Source organism: Chroicocephalus ridibundus, chromosome 1 (genome assembly GCF_963924245.1).
Source record: "Chroicocephalus ridibundus chromosome 1, bChrRid1.1, whole genome shotgun sequence".
In the NCBI taxonomy this organism is placed as follows: domain Eukaryota; kingdom Metazoa; phylum Chordata; class Aves; order Charadriiformes; family Laridae; genus Chroicocephalus; species Chroicocephalus ridibundus.
In genome coordinates this window covers 167,614,837-167,630,385 of record NC_086284.1, presented here as the reverse complement: position 1 = coordinate 167,630,385, position 15,549 = coordinate 167,614,837, and the positions used below count along the sequence as shown (strand labels likewise).

The 15,549-nt window shown below is 54.9% G+C and overlaps 2 protein-coding genes across 7 annotated transcripts; one reads left to right on the top strand and one right to left on the bottom strand.

The window, feature by feature from the left end:
- The first annotated feature begins 8,073 nt into the window (after positions 1 to 8,073).
- CYREN (cell cycle regulator of NHEJ) lies at positions 8,074 to 9,658 on the top strand. Its single transcript, XM_063322681.1, has 3 exons — positions 8,074 to 8,313; positions 8,429 to 8,498; positions 8,877 to 9,658. Exons 1-3 carry the CDS (start codon positions 8,189 to 8,191, stop codon positions 9,114 to 9,116), a joined length of 435 nt encoding a protein of 144 aa, XP_063178751.1. The 5' UTR covers positions 8,074 to 8,188; the 3' UTR covers positions 9,117 to 9,658.
- A 109-nt stretch (positions 9,659 to 9,767) lies between these two features.
- On the bottom strand, positions 9,768 to 15,308 carry TMEM140 (transmembrane protein 140). Of its 6 annotated transcripts, none has more exons than XM_063322672.1 (4): positions 14,768 to 15,303; positions 12,635 to 12,753; positions 11,936 to 12,124; positions 9,768 to 11,153 (listed from the first exon to the last, which is right to left on the bottom strand). In XM_063322672.1, exons 3-4 carry the CDS (start codon positions 11,946 to 11,948, stop codon positions 10,522 to 10,524), a joined length of 645 nt encoding a protein of 214 aa, XP_063178742.1. In that variant the 5' UTR covers positions 11,949 to 12,124; positions 12,635 to 12,753; positions 14,768 to 15,303; the 3' UTR covers positions 9,768 to 10,521. The 6 variants fall into 6 exon arrangements, with proteins under 6 accessions (XP_063178742.1, XP_063178743.1, XP_063178740.1 ...); XM_063322673.1 differs by having other exon boundaries at positions 12,659 to 12,753; XM_063322670.1 differs by having other exon boundaries at positions 11,936 to 12,051; positions 14,768 to 15,302.
- Positions 15,309 to 15,549: the final 241 nt, after the last annotated feature.

Here is a 15,549-nt window from a genome sequence, read left to right as displayed (position 1 = left end):
CCCCTGCAATGGACTGCATGCACACTCGGTGTCTCTGTGCCGCTGGGATCAGCACGCCAGCCAACACTTTCCTTGGACCTTCATGCATGAGACCTGGCACAGACACCTCATCAACCCATTTCCAGGCACAAAGCCCCCGCCTCAGCCAACACGCGTAACATGGCATTAGGAGATGGAAAGATCGAAAAGGGCAAACACAGCCAGTGTGCTAGGCATCTCTGTTGCGCAGGGTTTCAGAAGGGCCTGAAGTACACCAGCCCAAGATAGAAAGGACCTAGGCAGAAGCAGCTAAGTGTCTAGGCTGTAGGCCCTACGGGCAACCATTTGACACTGGATCCAGAGAAGAGAGCTGTGTGATAGAAAACCAGCAACCTTCACAGCACCAGCCTTCTAGGATTTCAGAGGATTGTAACTGGCAGGAAGCTTTACTGCTTCAATCCTATACTGCAAATCCAGCTCAAAGGCCAGCTGCTAGGAGACCAGGGTCATTAGCTTGACCTTACTTTGTTCCAGTCCTAATTGAACAGCTTGCCTGCAGTGCCGGCATGTCAAGGTCCCAGTTACGAGTGTGTGGCAGAAGCAGCAGCAGAGGGAAAGGAGCCCAAAAGCAAGTGAGCCCAGTGGGGCCCCACTGCTTCCTTCAGAGAAAGGAAAGAGTGGCTGGAAAGCTGCCTGGTGGAAAGGGACCTGGGGGTGTTGGTCAACAGGTGGCTGAATATGAGCTGGCAGTGTGTCTCGGTGGACAAGAAGGCCAATAGCAGCCTGACTTGCATGAGAAATAGTGGGGGCAGTAGGACTGGGGAAGTGATTGTCCCTTTGTACTCAGCACTGGTGAGGCCGCACCTCGAATACTGTGTTCAGTTTTGGGCCCCTCACGACAAGAAAGACATTGAGGTGCTGGAGCACATCCAAAGAAGAGTAACGAAGCTGGTGAAGGGTCTAGAGAACAAGTCCTGTGACAAGTGGCTGAGGGAATTGACATTGTTTAGTCTGGAGAAAAGGAGGCTGAGGGGAGACCTTATTGCCCTCTCCAACTACCTTGTAGTGAGGTGAGTGTGGGTCTCTTTTCCCAAGTAGCAAGTGATAGGACAAGAGGAAATGGCCTCAAGTTGTGCCACAGGAGGTTTAGATTTAGATTTGGAAAAATTTTTACACTAAAAGGATTATCAAGTTCTGGAACAGGCTGCCCAGGAAAGTGGTAGTCACCACCGTGGAAGTACTTAGAAGATGTGTAGATGTGGCGCTCAGGGACATGGTTTAGGGGTGGTTTTGGTGGTGTTAGCTTTACAGTTGTACTCAATGATCTTAAGGGGCTTTTCCAACCTAAATGATTCTACCTGAGAATCAGAAGGGGAGTCATCATCTTCCTTTTGTTCTGCTCCTGCCACTGGCACAAAACCTACAAATCAAAGAATCATAGAACAGTTTGGGTTGGAAGGGACCTTTAAAGGTCATCTAGTCCAACCCCCCTGCAATGAGCAGGGACATCTTCAATTACATCAGGTTGCTGAGAGCCCCATCCAACCTTACCTTGAACGTTTCTGGGGATGGGGAACCTACCACCACACTGGGCAACTTGTTCCAGTGTTTCATCACCCTTGTAAAAAATGTATTCCTTATTTCTAGTCTAAATCTACCCTCTTTCAGTTTAAAGCCATCACCCCTTGTCCTATCGCAACAGGCCCTGCTAAAAAGTTTGTCCCCATCTTTCTTATAAGCCCCCTTTAAGAACTGAAAGGCTGCAAAGGAGGTAAGGACACCACTGGGGGGAAAACATATTGAATGTATACAGGTAACTAAAACCTGCATCACAATGCTTACACAAAGGGCAGGTAGAGGCAAGAGCTCAGGCTAATGTTCTTTAACGTGTTATCTTCAAATGTAATGCCTTGGGGGTCATTTATGTGTGGCAATATAAACAAAGGAAGAGCCAGAAATGCCAAAGTATGGACAACACTGAACTCCGTAAAGTGGCAAGAGGCAAGCAGGAAAGTTTGTTTCCTTGATATGTGATTACCAGGAGCCACAACAGGTTTCAGCAAGGGAAACCTATCAGAGAAGTCCTCTTAGCTGCAGATTGCAAGACCTCTAAGGAGCTCTCTAGGAGTAGAGAAGGAATGTTAAAAGGAGATTACTTCCAGGCTGTGACAAACTTCTTGGCACAAGCAAAAGGTAACTTTTCAGAGGTTTACAACTAGTTTGATAAGATTTTCAGAAGGGTATCAATAAGCAGCTCTCAATATCAATAATGTCTCTCTGGAGCCTTCTCTTCTCCGGGCTGAACAACCCCAACTCTCTCAGCCTGTCCTCATAGGGGAAGTGCTCCAGCCCTCAGATCATCTTCATGGCCCTGCTCTGGACTCACTCCAACAGGTCCATGTCTTTCCTGTGCTGAGGGCTACAGAGCTTAATGTAGTACTCCAGGTGGGGTCTCACCATAGCGGAGTAGAGGGGCAGAATCACCTCCCTCGACCTGCTGGCCACGCCTCTTTCAGTGCAGCCCAGGATACGGTTGGCCTTCTGGGCTCCAAGCACGCATTGCCAGCTCATGTCCAGCTTTTCATCCACCAGTAACCCTAAGTCCTTCTCGGCAGGGCTGCTCTCATTCCCCTTCTCATCCCCCCCATTCCAGGGATTGCTCTGACCCAGGTGTGGACCCCGCACTTGGCCTTGTTGAACCTCATGAGGTTCACATGGGCCCACTTCTCGAGCTTGCCCAGGTCCCTTTGGATTGCATCCTGTCCCTCAGGCATGTCAACTGCACCACTCAGCTTGGTGTCATCTGCAAACTTGCTGAGAGCGCACTCGATCCCACTGTCTATGTCATTGATGAAGATATTGAACAGTACTGGTCAGAGTACGGATGCCTGAGGGACACCACTTGTCACCGATCTCCATCTGGACATTGAGCCATTGACCACTATCCTCTGGATGCAACCATCCAACCAATTCCTCACCCACTGAACAGTCGACCCATCAAATCCATACCTCTCCAGCTTAGAGAGAAGGATGTTGTGGGGAACTGTGTCAAAGGCCTTAGAGATGTCCAGATAGACAACATCCATAGCTCTTCCCTTATCCACTGATGTAGTCACTCCATCATAGAAGGCCACTAGGTTAGTCAGGCAGGACTTGCCCTTGGTGAAGCCATGCTGGCTGTCTCGAATCACCTCTCTCTCCTCCATGTGCCTTAGCATAGCTCTAGGAAGACCTGTTCCCTGATCTTCCCAGGCACAGAGGTGAGGCTGACAGGTCGGTAGTTCCCAGGGTCCTCCTTTCTACCCTTTTGAAAAATGGGTGCAATGTTTCCCTTTTTCCAGTCACTGAGGACTTCACCTGACTGCCATGACTTTTCAAATACTGTGGAGAGTGGTTTGGCAACTACCTCAGCCAATTCCCTCAGGACTCTGAGATTCTCAGAGTCCTGATCTCCTCAGGTTCCATAGACCTCTGTATGTTCAGGTTCCTCAGGTGGTCACAAACCTGATCTTCTCCTACAGTGGGAGGGACTTTGCTCCCCCAGTCCCCATCTTGTGGTCCCTCCACTTGAGAGATGTGGGAAGAGAGATTGCAAGTGCAGACTAAGGCAAAAAAGTTGTAAGTACCTCAGCTTTCTCCTCATCTGTTGTTACCAGTTTGCCAGTCTTGCTCATCAGGGGGGATAGGGTTTCTTTAACCTTCCTTTTCTGGTTGACGTACCTGTAGAAGCCCTTATTATTCTTTGCATCCCTTGCCAAGTTCAGCTCCAGCCACGCCAAAGAGGTGAGAAGCGTGACACTGTTGTGAATGCTTGTTACTCTGCCTTTCCCCACCCCTCAAGCCCTGCATCCAGATGATGAGTTATTGTTCTCGTACAGGCCACGGTGATTTGTCCCCATCACTTCCTCCACAGTGAAGGATTCTACCTGTTCCGGTCAGTGCAGGTGTGCCCAAGGGGAAGTCAGCATTTGTCCCAGAGCAAGGGCTGTGAAGTGCTGCTGGGCCTACTGTGCCTCCTGCAGAACATTCTCCCGTCCCTTCACAGCCCACGTATTCCTCCAGTTGGTTAGGAATACTATATACAGAAAGGAAGGAAATACATTCAGCAAATATACGCCAGACTTGCATACACGTTCTTCTGGAAGATCAACAGCTATTCATGAGCCATCCTCCCCATATTCATTGCCAGCTGGTAAAGGGCAGCACACCCTCACACACACTTACTGCACTACTAGGGTAGTGGAGATGGAAATCCTCACTACAGGCACGTTCATGCTACAGGTGCCTATTCTTGTCTATGGAGTAACTCACCCCTGCTGGCTACAGTCTCGTCTGATAAACCCCCTCTCAATTTTGAGGGCCAGCGAGATTAACAGACCCCCTGTCAGACTGACATCTAACTACAAGGCTTCTCCCTCGGCGGGATGCTATACTTGTGCTGCAGCAGCTCTTCACATCAAGCCGGGGTAATATCTCCTCAAACCCAGTTCTGACTTTGAAGGGCTCCAGAAATTCCCATGGTTAGTCTGAGGACATGAGAGTTTAGAGAGCTCCTAAGTGGGATATCAAGAGGCCAACAAAGGTTGGGGTTGCATTCCAAGCACTGCAGGGTTTACACTGCATAGGTGATATCTTCCAACAACCCTGGCAGAGGGTGAGTTGGAGTTCTGGAGAGAGACCACATTGAGTTTGCTTCATAAGTAGAACTAAACACAACCCAAAAAACCTCAAACAAACAAGAAAATAAAATATTAAAAACATGCTCCTGACCAAGGCTGCTAAGCAAAATGGTGGATTAGCGCAACATTGATACTGTGCCAGAAGCCTGGAAGGAAGGAATTAATATCTTGTTTTGCTTGAGCAATCCTCAAGGGGTTTTTATTCCACAATTTACCCAGCCAGCCTTCTCTTCCACTTCTATGATTCCCATCGATGCAGGCTGACAGAAGGGGCAGGGGGAGAAGAAATGAAGTCAAGATCCAGTGACAACACCTCATATTCTCCTCCTCCTCCTTGTTCTTTTTCAAAGCTCACTCCCATGCCTCCCATCAATCCGACTTGAACAATGGTAAGGAGTCCCACGCGCACTTTTGACAAACCCTTCACCTTTCATGCTTATCTTGAGCATGCACTTCAGGTCCTTTTTGAAGGAGGAACTCAACCATCTCTTCACAGTGCTCAGTGATTGCAACACCAAGTGGAGTGTATCCCAGCTGAAAGGAGAAATCATCTCCCTTAGAATAACACAGAAAAGTCAAATTTTGGGAAGAGGAGCCTTACCCAAAGTCCAAGCTTACCTCATTCTGAGGATCAATATGGTCATTGTTCTCAAGTAACAGCTCCACTAGAGATTTGCTAGGAATGACAGCAGCCAAGTGAAGGGTAGTGTTGCCACCAGCACCTCTGAGGTCAGGGTTGGCATTGTACTCCAGCAGGAGGGCCACACAGTCTTTGTGCTGGCGTTCTACTGCCTGGAAACAAGACACAAAGGAGGAATAACTTCCAACATCTACGCGTCTCCCTGCTGACTACAACGTGCCTGTTTCTACGCAGGCCTACGTAAAGAATCACACAGGGTACGTATCACTCAGTGCATAATCGATAAATCCAATGTGCAACAGGAAGACTTATTCCACCTATCTTCATCAGCGTCGATTTCCCAAAATTGTCACAAGGGCTTAGCTGGCACTTCTTTCCTGATAGAAATCAAATGAGAGGTGTCCTAGAAATTAAATATATTCCGTTAACACAAGCAGACAGCTGAAGACATTGTTTCAGGCTGTGGAGCCTGACACATAGGGCCATGAGCCTCAACTGGCAAAAAACAAGCCGAAAGCAGGGTTTCTCATTCCAGAGCTGGTGGCAGCAGTTGCACACCCAAAGCCTGGGGCTGGCTAGGAAAAAACCCCAACGCATCCGTCGAGTCAGGAGGCATTTCCTCAACTGTGACAATGAACATGCAGAAGCAGACTCCTGTGCCCGGGCACTGGTCCCTGCCTCCAGCAGGACTGCCCCGCCACCCGGCGCGGCAGAGGAGGCCATGTTTTGGCAGGCTGGAGTCTGTGGAGGCTACGTGAGCCTATGGAGGCTGCGGAGTATGTGTAAGCCCCTGGGTTTTCCCGGATCAGTCCCGCACCAGAGGTGTCCTAGGGACAGAGGGGATGGGATTTCTAACAGCAATGGGAAGACTGTGGCATGTCTTTCTGCGAATCCATGCCCTGCTCAAGCAAGCTGCTCAGTCTGGCCAGAGGGAAGGAGCCTCTTCTGCTTGGACAAAGGCCTGCTGAGCTTCCCACGACAGGGACCAGGCTGGCAGGGCCGAGCAGAGCAGAGCAGGACGGGGCATCCGCCGCCTCCCGTCCCAGCTCGGGCAGACCTCCGGTAAGGCCCGCGCTACGGAGCCGGTCCCGCTGCCAGGGCGCTTGCGACCGGGATGGGCTTTGCCGGCTCCTCCTTTGCTACGGGCACAGCCCGCCGCTTACCGCTTCCTCGCCTCCCGCCCCTTGATGAGAGCCTCCCCCGACACCCGTGCCGCGCTGTGCAGCCCGCCCCGGCCCTTCTCCCGGGGCTCGGAGGCCGGGCGGGGAGAGGGCGAGAGGAGCCGAGCGGCGGCCACGGCTCGCAGCCCCCGATGCTCCCAGACGGCGACGCGACCGACAGCGCTGAGCGCCGGCGCCTGCAGGGGGCGCCCTAACGGCGGCGGCCGCGCGCGCTCTCGAAGCGTCACAGAGGGGGCGTGGCGGGGGCGGGGCGACGCCGGGCCGGCGCGAGCGGGCTCCGCCTCCGCCGTCAGGGAGGCCCCGGGGCCGGAGACGGGAGGCGCCTTGGGAAAGGCGGCGCTTGCCCAGCGGGTGTGCGGGAGCCCTGTGTGCGGGGTTGTGGAGTCCAATAGAATCCTTCAGGAGTGCGGAGTCCAACTGTCAACCCAACACTGGGCGAGTTACCGCCAAACCATTGTCCCTCAGCACCCCGTCACCGAAATCCGTAACGAAACTATCACTCTCCAAACCAGGTTTGTAGCTCAGAAAGCCAACGTTAGTTTATTGGCAGCGTTGGGTGTGGGGGGGATTTCTCCTCCTATCATACATACCCGTCAGAATGCTCCGCGCGGTTTTTATACACGTTTTACAACATCATTATAATATTAGTACCTCCTACCTATATTTAATGGGTTAGTAATTTACATACAATTACACCATCAAGTTACAGCTACCACACATGCTCAAGGGAAGGGTCTTCACCTGGGCATGGGTCTTCTTGACCTACGGGCGTGATTTTTAGTATTATAATGAAGGTAGTTCAGCTTAGGACACTAAGAATTTTCACTTTCCTGCCACGTTGGCTAAGCTTCCCAAAAACGTGTAGATTAGTACCATCCTCAAGGTCCTTATGCTGGATGTGCTTCCTTGAGAATGATACAATACTTGCCTCCCTTGATTAGGAGTTCTTTTCCTTAGCCCATGCCTGATACATTCAAGGATAGAATCCTCGTTATTCATGAGAATACACATAAGGCCTTTCAACAGGGACATGCTTTGGTAACACCGCTACTTGTCTTTTAAATACCTCCAGGGATGGTGACTCAACCGCTTCTCTGGGCAGCCTGTTCCAATGTTTGATAACCCTTTTGGTGAAGAATTTTTTTCCTATTATCTAATCTAAACCTCCCCTGGCACAACTTGAGGCCGCTTCCTTTTGTCCTATCACCTGTTACTTGGGAGAAGAGACCAACCCCCACCTCGCTACACCCTCCTTCCAGGTAGCTGTAGAGAGCGATAAGGTCTCCCCTCAGCCTCCTTTTCTCCAGACTAAACAACCCCAGGTCCCTCAGCCGCTCCTCACAGGACTTGTTCTCCAGACCCCTCACCAGCTTCACTGCCCTTCTCTGGACCCGCTCCAGCACCTCAGTGTCTGTCTTGTTGTGAGGGGCTGTGGTGGCCTTTGTAGTGGTGGCCTTTGTAGTGGTGGCCACGGGCGGGGTGGCCGCGGCCGGTGCTGCTGACAAAGCCTGGAACGTGCAGCAAAGCTTCGCCCCGTCCCACCTCCCCACGGGCGGTGCCTGCTCCGGTGGGGGCTCGGCGTGTCGGGGGGACAAGCCGCCCCGGCGCCACCGCCGCACCTGCCGCGGCTCCCCAGCGGCGGCGTGGGGAGCCCCGTGCTTCCCGCTGCCGCCCCGCCTCGCCCCGCCCGCCGAGCCGCCGAGCGGGGGATGGCGGAGGGCGGGCGGCGGCGGCTCCTGCCGGCTTGGATGGGGGCGGCGGGGGACGAGCGGGCGGCGGCGCCGCCGCCCCCCAAGGCCGGGCGGCGGCGGCGGCAAGCGACGGCAGGGCCCAGGTAGCGTCGCTGGGGCCGGGGGAGCGGGCGGGGGCGGCGGGCGGGCGAGGCCGGGCCCTGCCCGAGCTCTGCCCGAGCTCTGCCCGCCCTGAGTGTGTCCCGCTGCGGTGCCCAGGGCGGCGGCGGTGCAGTACTGCATGAACGAGGCGGAGCTGGTGGACGTGGCCCTGGCGGTCCTGGCCGAGGTGAGCCCGGACGCCCGGGGGTGGGGACGCAGGCCTGGCCGTACCCGAGCGCGGCCGGGAGGGCTCCGGGGCGCGGGCAGGGGGCGCCGCCGCCCCCGGCTCCCTGGCGGCCCCCCTCCGGAAGGAGGATCTGGGACCGCTGCTGGGCGCCGCCCGGGTTTCCCGGTTCCCTCCTCCCTTCCCCGGAGGCTGCCGGGACCGGTGCGGCTGCCTCTGCTGCCCGGCGGCCCCGCAGGGCTCTAGGGGACAAAACCAACCACCCCTGCGAACTGGGGACTGGCGAGGGGGTGTCCCGCGGGGATGGCATCCCCTGCCCCTTGGGGTGCTCCCGGGGTGAGGTCATGCACAGACGGGTCGGGTTGTCCTCCCTTTAAAAAGAATCTCCAGCGTGATGAAGATGAGGAGAAGGCCCGGTCCAGGAGTGAAGAGGAGCAGGAGCTCCAGCCAACACCAGAGGAGGCTCCTGGAAGCACAGCCAGCATGGGGGGAGGCAGCGACCGCAGTCCAGCTCTCCCATCCCCTCCTGATGCTGCTGCTGGTGCCGACGCAGAGAGGACAGGCTCGGAGGATTCTGAGGACGATGTTCTGAAATATGTCAGGGAGATCTTTTTCAGCTAACATCATCCCCTCTGCGGATCCCCAGGAGCAACGGGGAGAGTGGGGAGGGTGTCCCCTCCCACAGCACTGAGGATGGGGGGAGGAGGGCCTGGAGTGGACTGTGTATCTGCCTTGTTGGTGGCCTATGGAGCTGGTAGGAGGCCCATGAAGGCCATAGGGGAAAAGGAGGGGGACACACACTTCTCCCAGTGTGTGCTGGGTTCAGTGGTATTTGGCTCCAGATTAGTTAATTTCTCTTTGGCATCTCAGAGCATGTACAGATTAAAGAGGACATTCGGGTTTCTGTGAGTGTCCCTTTGGTGGGTCAGTGTTGGGATGGGAGGGCAGCATGGAGTTGCTGCCCCTGCATGGCCTTTGCTGGCCCTGCATAGCTGGATAGTCATGGTTCAGCCTTGGGGCTCCCTTGTCTTTTCTGTTGCTCTGTGACAGCTGCAGTGGGGTCTGGCAGGCTGTCCCCATTGGAACTGATGCTGAATTTCCCTCCAGGCTCAGGCACACCTCCCATGGCTGAAGAAGACATGGGTGGGAGCAGACTGGTAGGGGCAGGGACCATCCTGAGGGGGCTGACCCCATGCCAGTGTGCATGGGGGTCTAGGAAGGGACAAGGATGGCCCGGTCTGAAAGGGGATGAACAAACCAAATGAGGCTGGGGCAGGTGCAAGAGCCTTTATTGAAATCAGTCAAACCAGCATCACCAGCCACATCCCCACCAAGATTGCAGCAAGAGAGAAAACGGACTCTGAAAGGGGTAGGGGGGAAAGCAGGCACTTTGTGCGAAGTTACAGACATGGCATGGAGTGGTGCTGTGCACCACTGCGGCGGAGAGACCCCATCCAGTGCTCTGGCTATGATGGCCCAGCTGGGGCACTGTACCCCGGCCTTTGGCAGCCCTGGCCCTGCTCCCCAAGCACTCCTTTGGGTGGGGTGTGTGTTGGTCTGACCTAGCTCTGCAGTCGGCTGCCCTCGCACAGAACCAGTTCTGGAGTCTCAAAGGCTGCTGGAGTGCTGGGCTCAGCCCCGTAATATCAGTGAGGACAGACTTGGGGCTCTGCACCAAAATCCTCTGCTTCCTTGTGGAAACCCTTCTCATTAAGGCTGTGTTCAGTGTTTAGCAAGTTGTTAGGCTGCCCCTCCTGGTGCTCTGTGCTGGCTCTGGTCTGTCCCCTTCACTGTCCTCTGGGTCAGGGCCAGAAACGCTGTCACTTTGATGCTGTGCCCCAGGCTGAGGGGTGTTACACGCTGCTGTCCCTGGGAACTTCCACGCTGTGCTGTACCTGTTGGTGTCTGCTGCCTGACATAGCCGTGTGCCAGAGCATGGCTGTACATGGGCCTTTGCACTAAGGGTCAAATTCCTAACAGTAGTGGGATTATCAGGTTATCGGTAGCTCTTGCATCTTCTTCACTGTCAAATCTCAATGGGCAGGGCCTCCTCACTAAAAGGGCTTTGACACGGGTGTGTGTGTTTTTCCCAGTTGAGGTACATAACGGTAGTGAGAATCTGGAGCAGTAGCAGAGCCTGAGCCCCAAGCAGTGCCAGGAAGCCCCCAGTGAAATCACAGGGGTGAATCCACTGCGAGGTTTGGAGAAGAAATGTACCCAGGCCTCCAGACAGCATTATCATCTTGATGACGAGTATGATGAGGATCACCTTCCAGCCCTCTTTCTCCTCTGTGCACTTCACATGCATCACAAAAATGGGGTAGAACATGCTGAAGACCAGACAGGAATACACGCAAACCCTGCCTAGCACCATTCCTGCTAGGCTGATGCCCATCACCTGCAGATGCTCATACTCCAGGCACTGTAGCTCCCTGGCTGTCTCATTCCACAGGCAGAAGTTGTAAAAGCCAATGCGTTTGTCAGGGAGGTCGACCAGGTTCCCGGCTTCCCACAGCAGTGCGTAGAGCATCAAGGCCAAGGTCCCGGCAGCCTCGAGGTGGATCAGCACACAGAGGAGGTCCCTGGTGCACTTCAGACCAATCCTGGTGCCTGCATGCTTTCTTGATAGCATGGTGAAGACTGCTGTGGGGATGCCCACTGCAAAACATGAAGGGGGGCACCTCTGTCATTTCGTGTTACAGCACACTTCCCAAGATGTGCTCTGAGCCTGTGTCACTGAGGTCTCGGCCCCTTGCAAGCAGAGCAGCAGTGTCTCAGTCCTGCCTCTGACTGTGCTCTGCACCTGTTACTGGGTTGAAGCGGTGCATTTTTGGTCACAGCAAAGGTAGCCTAATGATGTCTCATGTATGGACCAGCACTGGGAGCACAGTATGGCTCCCTTAGCCCCACACATGGCCTTTGCACCATGGTCTCACGTTGGACAAGAGAGGCATTTGTCAGCAAACTGCACTGATGGGAGGGGAGCAAAACACTGCTGCCTGGTAGGGAGGGGGTTAAGAGCTATTCTGTGAAAATGGTTTTCTTTCAGTTCTGGTCAGACAAGGACATCCCTTGTGATCTTTGGACGGCTGAGAGAAATGCAGGCATGACAGGGTCTGAAGTGCAGGCCTCCCCCTGCCTCCCCACCCTCCCACCCCTGGCTCTGGGACACCTGATGCCATTGATGCCACTTGTTTCCAGCATCCATAGGCCCATGAGGCCCTTTCGTGCCTGTACATTCCTGGGCACAGCAGGGCTGATGGCCCACAGCCCTGCTCCCCACTGAGGCTGGCAGACATAGTGCTTCACTGTCCCGGTTGCCTGAGGACCGATGCCCCAGGTGGACAGGCAGTTGTCCACCACAAAGAGGCGCCCCGGACCTACCTGCATCCACTGGCCCTCCTCTGAGGCCCAGGGAGAGGGGTGCTATGGAGACAGACCTGTGATTGCCATCCTCCTCGCTCCTCTCCCGGGCTGCCTGGCAAAACCGGCTCCCTGCTCCTCTGCCAGAAATGTGGACTGTCCTCAGTGCCCTCTTGCAGGCTTCTACTTCACGCTGTAAAGCAGGGAAGTGGCATCAGGAAGGGGTATCCCTGGCTGTGGAGCCACGCGGCACTGTCCACCCGGGTCTGTGCAGAGGCACAAACACAGGCAAGGAGCTCATAGACCTTGGCTTCAAGCTCAGCCTCCGGTTTGAGGCTCTGCAAATAATCCCTTTCCTGCCTTTGCCAAGCATTATCTCCTGTGAATCATTTACCACCTTCCCTCAAGAAGTTCGCAATGTCGGTTCTGCTGTCTCCCCTCCACTGCCCATTGCCCAGTGGTATACCATCCCGATGTCCTGGATGTCCCAGGCCATCACCCCACAGCTGCTTGTGGATTTGGCACAGCCTCTGAGTTTTTAGAGTGCCAGGAGAGACTCCACGCAACCTATACCCGGTGCATGGCTGCAGTGATGGTGACTAAAGACTCTTCTGCATCCCCCTACCACTCCCTGTGTCCCTGGATACTTGGGTGTGGGCACCTATGTATAATGTGCACAGGGATAAAGCTTCTCTGTCTCAAACTTCTCTGCACAGTGATAGCCAGGAGCAACACAAACACAGCATGGAAGGGGGTCACAGCATCCAGACACTGACCTGTCCCCTTCCCCTGGTCAATACCTCACTACTTCTTGCAGCTTCCCTTGGAGGACTTCTTCACAACAGGCTTCTGGAGAGACGGGAACGTCACACGGAGGATGCCCATTGTTCTGGATCTACAATGAAGACACAAATGACTAGAAAAATACCCAGGCTTGGGCCCAGAGCATGCTGCAGCATGAGACCTCACGCATGTGTAATTTCACCAGGGTTTGTCTCGCCCCTTGTATTGCCTCTTGGTTTGTCTATACACGTGCTCTCCTGCAGCCAGGCATTGCTGCTCTTCCTCTCCCTGTCCCTGTCCTACAAGGGCTCATGCCTGCCCACTGTTCTCCCTGACATCCCGCCTCGCAGCCCTCAGAGGGAGAATAAGCTGCACTTGGAGGGAGCTGTTGGTTATCTGATCAGCTCCCCAAGGGCTTCTGTCGGAACTAAGAGCCGGGACCAATACAGCCCACCTGGCTCCTGGCCCTGCCCCGGCCCACCCACTAGCCCTTCCTGTCTTACTCCTACAGACTGGTTTCCTAAGGAAAGCAGGCTTGTAGAAACACGGGCTTTTTGTTCAATCATCTCACATTACCTTTTATCCCCCCCCTTCCCTTCCTTCCATAAAATATAAAAGCAATTAAAAATTGTCCTAGTTACGCGTTTACTAGAGAGGGGACAGATTATTCCTAGCAGGTTTGTGGAAATACATAGCAAGGGTAGAGGGAGGAGAGCCACCTCAGAGCCCCTGTGCTGCTGTGTGATCTCTGCATGTATGACGGCTGGGGGAAATCCTGTGGTATCTCTGCCTTCTCCTCTGCTTTGAGGCTTGTATCTATAAGGACCTATTTTCGTGTCCCAGTGATGCCCCTCTGTTCGCTCTGCCAAATTGCATGCAGATTTTCCTCCTCGGCCTCCTGCTGCCTCCCCAGCCAAACCCAGCAGGTAAATCCCTGTCCCCAGGTGTGACTGTGACAGGGGTCTAAACATGCCTGGTGTGAGCTGGGGCAGAGAGTGCACGGCTGGCCTGGAGGCGATGTACGGCTTGGCAATGAAAGCTGAGACCTGGCACCCTGCCACCAAGTGCAGCCCAAGACACGGCATTCGTGAACTCTGCAGCTCAGCCCTGAGGCCAGTTTGGAGGCAGCCTGGCTGAGAAACGGGATAAACAGGAAAGAGCCGTCATCCAGAGTGCAGCTGCGGCTTTTCCCAGACAACTGCAGCCCCTCCGCCTCTAAGGAGGCGTCTGTGCCTTTGGCTGGGAGAGTCTGCAGCTCTAACTCAGAGGTGCAAATAGGAGGAACCCAAGCATGGCACAGTGAGCCCCAGCCTGGCTTCAGCCCCCCGCTTCTGGGCAGGCATCACTGGAAGCACTGGACTTCCCCATGGGAGTGCTCTATGTCTTGGTCTCCCAGGCAGAGCGAGGCTCCATGGGCATGGCTCAGGAGCTCCATGGGTTGTCTGTGTGCGAGATGGGGCTCATAGGGACACTCTGTGCTGCCCGGACTGCATGGCCCTTCCCTCTGCTGGCTCATAGGCAGGTGATGCCGTCCCAGGCTGGAGCTGTGTGTCCCGCCCTGCCGAGCTGCTGTCTGAGTGCCTGGGCAAAGGCAGGGTGATGGGGAGGCCAAGGTACACAGCTCCGGCACAGGACCTGGCCTCTGGGCAGGGACAAACATCTCTGTGGAGCTACCGGACGCTGCTGCAGTGAACAGGCTGAGCGCAAAGGGGTGAGGGAACGGGCATTTTCTCTTGCACCAAAGAGCCCCTCAGAAGACCTGCATCCCCTCTCCCCAACTGCTGAGGAGAGTAATGCTGTGCAAAAGCCGTGGGAAAGGAAGGCAGCTTTGGACTTGGCACCTTTCCTTCAAGCCACCCGCTGCCGCGCAGGATCCCTTTCCCCCTCAGGCAGGATTGGCTGCAGGGAAACTACAGGTGAAGAAAGGCCGCTGACAAACTAAGGATTGCTCGCAAACAGAAACAGCCAGTGTCACATGGACCTGACTGTGGAGGAACTGCCCTGAAAGTGTCCGACAGCTGGGGAAGGACCTGCTCCCTCCCAGACATTTGCACCCTGCAGCATCACTTCTCCCCTCTGATGCCAGCGGCATTAAAAAGGTGGGGGACCCAGTGGCGGATACTTACAGGCTGCCCATCCAGCTGGGTGTGGAGACGAATCACACTGGAGAGGGCCGAGGTGTCACTCTGGCTAGCCAAGATGATCTGTGGCTGCTAGCAGGTCCCGTGCAGGCTGGGCTGTGACACCACGGTCCCTTTTATGTCACAGGCAGCTGCTTCTGCTTTCTGTTTCGGTTTTGTGGGTCATGCTCCTCCCTGATACTGCGTCAGCTAAACATGAGAAAGAAAACAAGCTGAGCCCAGCCACCGCCATCCGAGCTGCGGGCAGGTTTGCACTTTCTTCTCCCGCCTGTGCTAACCAATGTGAATCACTGGCTGGGCTAAGCTCACCCAGGAAAGTTGTGCTACTGGAGTGGCTTGGGTGTCCACAGGGGCTGAGATGAGTTTGTTTTGTTTGGACACTTCTGTAGAGGTGACTGACCGTTCCAGTGCTGACCCCAGTACCGCAGCGCTGTTGGAGTTCACTGACCTCTTTGCCCTTCTTGCACTTTAAATGCTGCTCCGCTCCCTCTGTTTCCTAGACCCAGCTTTGCCCGAGCTCCCCCTCGCACGCAGATGCAGTGCCTACGCAGGCACAAGAGAAGGAGCAAGCTGCCTGCTGAGACAGGAAACCTTTGAACCCTTGAGAGATGTGTGCTGGGGGTGCGATACGTCTGGGACACCTTGCCACGAAGCTGTTCACGGAGTCCCACCTAGTCATTCCACATCTAGGCATGGTCTGGAAACCTCCAGGTGGTACACAGGTTGTGAGCCTGTAATGTTGGCACTCAGGTCCAAGAGCACAAAGC